The sequence below is a fragment of the Babylonia areolata genome, chromosome 17 (assembly GCF_041734735.1).
Source record: "Babylonia areolata isolate BAREFJ2019XMU chromosome 17, ASM4173473v1, whole genome shotgun sequence".
In the NCBI taxonomy this organism is placed as follows: domain Eukaryota; kingdom Metazoa; phylum Mollusca; class Gastropoda; order Neogastropoda; family Buccinidae; genus Babylonia; species Babylonia areolata.
The window spans coordinates 9,506,954-9,514,453 of NC_134892.1; the positions used below are offsets into that span (position 1 = coordinate 9,506,954).

General features: G+C 49.1%; 1 protein-coding gene across 1 annotated transcript in view; it reads left to right on the forward strand.

The window, feature by feature from the left end:
• LOC143291638 (multidrug resistance-associated protein 1-like) overlaps positions 1 to 7,500 on the forward strand; it is an 89,986-nt gene that overhangs the window by 56,686 nt on the left and 25,800 nt on the right. The window contains exons 19-23 of the mRNA XM_076601610.1: positions 795 to 962; positions 3,415 to 3,601; positions 4,959 to 5,061; positions 6,411 to 6,546; positions 7,439 to 7,500. The exon at positions 7,439 to 7,500 is cut by the window's right edge and continues 182 nt beyond it. Coding sequence (XP_076457725.1) covers positions 795 to 962; positions 3,415 to 3,601; positions 4,959 to 5,061; positions 6,411 to 6,546; positions 7,439 to 7,500 — 656 coding nt within the window. The remainder of the gene's footprint in view (positions 1 to 794; positions 963 to 3,414; positions 3,602 to 4,958; positions 5,062 to 6,410; positions 6,547 to 7,438) is intronic.

Consider the following 7,500-nt stretch of genomic DNA (forward strand, 5'->3'; position numbering starts at 1 on the left):
GTCTCTGTCTCTCTCTCTTTCTCTCTATGTGTTTGTGTGTGTGTGTGTGTGTGTGTGTGTGTGTGTGTGTGTGTGTGTGTGTGTGTGTGTGTGTGTGTGTGAAGAGAGACCCAGAGATTTTCTGAGTTGGAGACAACACTGAGATAGGAGAGAAGGTGGATGTTGTTGTTACTGTTGTTGGTGGTGGTGTTTTTTTTTGGTGTGTGTGTGTGTGTGTGTGTGTGTGTGTGTGTGTGTGTGTGTGTGTGTGATACTACGACTACGACTACTACTACTACTACTACAACTACTACTACTACAATGTTTACAACAACATCAGCAGCAACAACAATAATAATGAAAATATCCACAACAATTATGATGATTTTAAAGTATGGATTATACTGCTACTACTACTACTACTGCTGCTGCTGCTGCTGCTGCTGCTACCAACAACAAGAATAATATTATCAACAACAACAACAGTCCTAATGATAATGATAATATTATTAAGAACAACATCAGTAATGTTAACAACAATTATAATAATTTTAAAGTATAAACTACTACTACTACTACTACTACTACTACTACTACTACCAACAAAAACAACAACAACAATGTGAAGAAGAAGAAAAAAGAAGAAGAATGATTATAATGTTAACAATGATAATACAGCAGCAGCAGCAGCAGTAGCAACAACAACAGCAACAACAACAACAACAAAAACAACAGCGTCATCAACAACAAAAAACGTCAACCTCAGCAACAAAACAACACCACCAACACCACCCACAGCCTCCGTTTCTGTCCAGGGTATCAATCTGAGCGGGGGTCAAAAGCAGAGGGTGAGCCTGGCCAGAGCTGTCTACAGCGACAGTGACATCTTCTTCTTCGACGACCCCCTCAGCGCTGTCGATTCTCACGTGGGCAAGCACATCTTCAACAAGGTGATGGGACCCAAAGGAGTCCTGAGGGACAAGGTAAACCATATGTGAAAAACAAAAATTACAGAGTGGTTACTCTCTCCATACACAAGTGGTAAACTGACTGATTAACTGACTGGTTGATTAACCCTATGGCTGACTGATTAGATTGATAGTAAACTGGCTGATTGATTGATTGACTGGTTGATAAACATGGTGGCTGATTAACTGACTGACTGGTTGATTCACTAGCTTACTAATTCACTCACTGATTGCCTATCGATTCACGGAAAGATTGGTTGGTTCACCGACTGACCTATTGCCTGACTGATTAACTTACTGATTCACGGGCTGACTGACTGACCGATGTATGTGTGATAGTCAGTGGTGTCCGACTACGACCATCAGAACAGCAGAGGAGGCAACTGCTGTCCCGACTAGAATTTGATTATGGATAATGGTGGGGAGAGTGTCCTGCCCAAGTTTCATCCCCACTCTCTCGGCCAAGAGGGTTTTAGGACAGTCGGCGTGTGGAATGGTTCCCAAAGGCCAAATAACCCTTCCTCACCCCACCCCACTCCCCCAAAAGGCTGCAGCGCTGAGAACCAGTGCAGTTTTGCTTCATAGTTTGAGCTCAGGGTCATAGTCCCTCACACACACACACACACACAAAAAGACCAAGCTGTAAATGATTTCCCAATGCAGTGGAGGAAACAGTGATGATACAGATAAGATAAGATAAGAATAACTTTATTATCTCCAACTGGAGAAATTGGGTCAGGTGCATTATCACAACATAGACAAGTAAACAACATGGGGACCATAACTGTAAAAGTCAACAACAGCTTTTACGAATATTCCGAAGATACAAATGTAAAAAAATATCACATACACCGTTTCATACATACATCCACACACTGCAGGTAATAACTTGTATTATTAATGTAAAAACAGAAAGAATTAAGAAACATTATTTGAATATAATTATAAACATAGCCTACTATACTGCACATTGATTATAATAAACAGATAAGATAAGAATAAAGATAAATTGCGGAAAACCGCAACCAGATAATCAGCACACACAGCTCTCACTCTGGTATTGGCCCAACTGTGAACTTGGGTCAGTTTCCCCCCTCCTTCATCCAGGTCCCTTCCCTCCCCCCCCCCCCCCCCCCCCCGCCCCCCCTCCCCCCCCCCCACAGCTGTTGACCCAACTGTGAACTTATGTCAATCGATGTATCGATCTATCGATCACCCCCAGGTAGTGCTGGTGACACGGGGTCCACTGGCTGTCCATCAAGTAGACGAGATCCCGAGAATAAACTGATCGATTGACTGACTGACAGACAGACAGATAAAACTAATCGATTGTGTATCAGTCTATCGATACCCCCCTCCCACCCAGTCCCCCCACACCCCCCACATCTACCCCAGCCAGACCAGGGTGTTGGTGACTCACGGGGTTCACTGGCTACTCGTCAAGTGGACGTGATCGTGGTGAACTGACTGATTACTTAACGGATTCATCATTCATTAACTGACTGACAGACAGACAGGCAGACAGACAGACCGTTGAACTAATCGATTTGTGTATAGACCCCCCACCCCCACCCCCCGCCAGCCCCTCCGCTCCCTCACCCCACCTCCCCCACCCCACACAGACACGGATGCTGGTGACCCACGGAGTTGACTGGCTGCCCATTAGGTGGGCGAGATCCCGAGAATACACTGATCGATTAACTGACTAACCGAACGATCAACTGACTTGACAGATGAAACTAATCGATTTTGCATCGATCCATCGATCGTGGGTTTTGTTGGGTTGGGGTGGGTTGTGTTGTGTTGTGTTAGGATGGGTTGGGGTGGGTTGTATTGGGGTGGGTTGTGTTGTGGTGGGTTGGGTTGTGTTGTGGTAGGATGGGTTGGGGTGGGGTGGAGTGGGTTGTGTTGGGGTGGGTTGGGTTGTGTTGTGGTGGGATGGGTTGGGGTGGGGTGGGTTGTGTTGGGGTGGGTTGTGTTGTGTTAGGGTGGGTTGTGTTGGGGTGTGTTGTGTTAGGGTGGGTTGTGTTGGGGTGGGGTGGTTGTGTTGGGGTGGGGTGGGTTGTGTTAGGGTGGGTTGTGTTGGGGTGGGGTGGTTGTGTTGGGGTGGGGTGGGTTGTGTTAGGGTGGGTTGTGTTGGGGTGGGGTGGGTTGGGTTGGGGTGGGATGGGTTGTGTTAGGGTGGGTTGTGTGTTGGGGTGGGGTGGGTTGTGTTGGGGTGGGGTGGGGTGGGGTGGGGTGGGATGCTGGTGACCCACGGAGTTCACTGGCTGGCCATCAGGTGGGCGAGATCCCGAGAATACACTGATCGATCAACTGACTGACAAGATGAAACTAAATCGATTTTGTATCGATCCCCACCACCACCACCACCCCACCCGTTGAACTAATCGATTTGTGTATCACCACCCACCCCTCCCTCACTCACCCCCCACCCCACCCGCAACCCCTGCCCCACCCCACACAGACCCGGGTGCTGGTGACCCACGGGGTTCACTGGCTGCCCATGGTGGACGAGGTGCTGGTGATGAGCGAGGGCACGGTGACGGAGCAAGGCACGTACGACCAGCTGCTGTCGCACAACGGGCCCTTCGCCCAGTTTCTCAAGCAGCACCTGCTGCAGAGGACTGAGGACGAGGACGAGGACCCCGAGAGTGAGTGGGTTTGGGTTTTGTGTGTGTTGTTGGGTTGGGTTGGGTTGTGTTGGGGTGGGGTGGGTTGTGTTGGGGTGGGGTGGGTTGTGTTGGGTTGGGGTGGGTTGTGTTGGGGTGGGGTGGGTTGTATTGGGGAGGGTTGTGCTGTGTTGGGGTGGGTTGTATTGGGGAGGGTTGTGTTGTGGTGGGGTGGGTTGGGTTGGGTTGGGTTGGGTTGGGGTGGGTTGGGTTGGGTTGGGTTGTGTTGTGTTGGGGTGGGTTGTGTTGTGTTGGGGTGGGTTGTGTTGGGTTGGGTTGGGTAGGGTTGTGTTGGGGTGGGGTGGGTTGTGTTGGGGTGGGGTGGGTTGTGTTGGGGTGGGGTGAGTTGTGTTGTGTTGGGGTGGGTTGTGTTGTGTCGGGGTGGGTTGTGTTGTGTTGTGGTGGGTTGTGTTGGGATGGGTGGGGAGGTGGGTTGGTTGGGGTTTGTGTTGGTGGGTTGGGGTGGGTGGGTTGTGTTGGGGTGGGTTGGGGGTATGTGGATTGGGTTGGGTTTGTTTGGGGTGGGTTGTGTTGGGGGTGGGTTGGGTTGTGGGTTTGGGGTGTTCGGGTGGGTTGTGTTGTGTGGGTGTGTTGTGTTGGGGTGGGTTTGTGTTGGGGTGGGTGGGTTGTGTTGGGGTGGGGGGTGGGTTGTGTTGGGTTGGGTTGGTGTTGGGGGGGGTGGGTTGTGTTGTGGTGGGGTGGTTGTGTGGGTGTGGGTGGGTGTGTTGGGGTGGGTGGGTTGTGTTGGGGTGGGGTGTTTGTGGTGGTGTGGTGGGTGGGGTGGGTGGTGGTGGTGGGTTGTGTTGGGTGGGTTGGTGGTGGGGTGGTGTGGGGGTGTTGGGGGGTGGGTTGTGTTGGGGTGGGTGGGTTGGGGTTGTTGTGGGTGGTGGGTGTGTTGGGTGGGTTGTTGGGGTGGGGTGGGTTGGCTGTGTTGGAGTGGGGTGGGTTGTGTTGGGGTTGGGTGGGTTATGTTGGATTGGGGTGGGTTGTGTTGTGATGGGTTGGGTTGTGTTGGGGTTGGGTGGGTTGTGTTGGGGTGGGGTGGGTTGTGTTGGGGTGGGGTGGGTTGTGTTGGGGTGGGGTGGGTTGGGGTGGGTTGTGTTGGGGTTGGGTGGGGAGGGTTGTGTTGGGGTGGGGTAGGGTGGGGTGTGTTGTGTTGGGGTGGGGTGGGTTGTGTTGGGGTGGGGTGGGTTGGGGTGGGGTGGGGTGGGTTGTGTTGGAGTGGGGTAGGGTGGGGTGTGTTGTGTTGGGGTGGGTTGTGTTGGGGTGGGGTGGGTTGGGGTGGGGTAATTACAACGAAAATAACAATGACAATTCTTCACCGTGTTTCTCTTTCCAGTTTCCTCTTTGATGAACAAAATCCGGTCGGACGTGGACACAGCCACGTCGGACGCCGCAACATCTGGTGATGAACTGAATCGTCTGGTGCGGATGAGACGAAGGTGTGTGTGTGTGTGTGTGTGTGTGTGTGTGTGTGTGTGTGCACAAGTGTGTGTGTGTGTGTGTGTGTGTGTGTGTGTGTGTGTGTGTTTGTCTGTGTCTGTGTCTGTGTGTCTCTGTGTGTCTGTGTCTGTGTCTGTTGGGAATAAAGACACATTACGATTGTATGCCGAGCGTATGTCTGTGCGTTCTTTTCCACAAATTGAACCTCAGTTTTTAAACCAAACCTGTTGTATGCCTTTCTTACTGTTGTTGTTGTTGTTGTTGTTGTTGTTGTTGTTCTTCTTCTTCTTCTCTCTTCCTTTCTTTCTTTCTTTTCGACCTCTTCTTTCTCCCTCCATCTTCTCTACGCCATGATGTCTCTCATCCTCTTTCTCTTTCTCCCTGATGTAGTCACCTTTACCTTCTACGTTCAATCGTTTAGGCAGCCATTCTCCATTTTCGGGGTCTGGGGGTGTGCATGCTGGTTGCGTTTGTGATTCCGTAACCCACCGAACGCTGACACGGGTTACGCGATATCTGAAGTTCATGTTTGATCTTGTCCTTGCGCATACACACTGGATCGGACGAGAACCGGTGTTTTCAACGTGGTATGGCCCGTTGCTTGGCAGATGTGGTGTAGCGTATATGGATTTGACCGAACGCAGTGACGCCTCCTTGAGCTACTGATACTGATACTGATACACTGGAAAAGATACCAAGGCACTAACTAGTCTGCATATTAGTGGAGTTGTACTGTGGTCACGTGTTCGCATAGGTCCGGGAAACGTATCATTTCCGGAGAGAAATATCCTTACGTCACAGCTTTAATTGGTTGGTTGGCTATTTATAGATTTCTCTGTTTATTTAGCTATTTGTTTAGCTGTATTCCTTGTGACCCCGGTACACTTGGTAATAAAGACATAGTCTATTCTATTCTGTCTGTTTGTTCATCTACTTATCTTAGTTGTTTATTTTTATCATTTATTTATTTATGTGTGTACGCTTATCTATATTTTTTTTTCTCAAGGCCTGACTAAGCGCGTTGGGTTACGCTGCTGGTCAGGCATCTGCTTGGCAGATGTGGTGTAGCGTGTATGGATTTGTCCGAACGCAGTGACGCCTCCTTGAGCTACTGAAACTGAAACTGAAACTAGTTGTTTATTTGCTTATTTGTTTGTCTATGTATCAGTCAGTGTATCTATCTACATATCTACGCATCTGTGTCTCTTTCTGTCTGCTGCCTGTCTGTCTGCGGTCTGTCTGCCTGCCTGCCTGTCTGTCTGTATATCTATCCACCCATCCATCCATCTATCTATCCTTCTATCTATCTATCTACCTACCTACCTACCTACCTACCTACTTTACCCAGGAAGTACAGTCGCTCGAAAACCGACCTGGCGACCCAAACCAAAACGACGACAACGAGAAGGGATTCCACGTACGTTGAGGAAGAAGAGCCCGACAGAGGGCGCTTAACTCGGGACGAAACCATGGAGTCTGGGAAGGTACAGCTCGTGGCAGTGTGGGTGTGTGTGGGGGGGGGGGATTCTGTCTGCCTGTCTGTCTGTCTCTGTCCTTCTGTGCGTCTGTGTTTCTATCCGTCTGTATGTTGTGTCCGTTTTTTGTCCGTCTGTCTGTCCGTCATCTCTCTCTGTCTCTGTCTGTCTGTCTGTCTCTCTGTTTTCCTCCCTCTCTCTCTCTCTCTCTCTCTATGTATATATATATATATATATATATATATATATATAGAGAGAGAGAGAGAGAGAGAGATATGTGTATATGCATATCTATCTATCTAGATAGATACACACATAAGAGATAGAAAGATAGATAGATAAATGTGTGTGTGTGTGTGGGGTGGGGGGGTTCTGTCTGTCTGTGTGTCTGTCCCTCCTTTTCTGCCCTCTTCTCTCTCTCTCTCTCTTTCTCACTCTTCTGTCTATCATTCTCTGTCTTTTGGCGCGCGCGTGCTTACATTACGTGTATGCATACGGCGTGTTTGTATTTGAACGCACCGGCGCTTGTGTTGGCTGTTTTTCGCGTACATAGCCAGAGTCTGCATGGTTTACATCTTTTACTGACCTGCCTTTTATCTATTTATTTCTCCATTATCTGTTCATTTACTCTTAACAAAATTATTTGTCTATTTGTTTATTTCTTCATTTATCCATTTATTTCTTTATTTATTCATTTATTTCTTTATTTATTCATGTATTGATTGATTGATTGATTTATGTATTCATTCATTCGTCCATTCATTTATGTTTACTAATTCTTATCTTCTATTCTATTGACCGCCTTTCAAAAAAAACGCCATACTTAACAACATAACCGGAAACGCACGTCTGTCTGAACGAACCCCCCCCCCCCCCCCCCCCCCCCCCCCCCCCCCCCCAGGTCAAACGTGACGTGTTCCTGGCCTACCTGCGTTCAGCGGGCACGCTGCCCTTCTCTCTGTC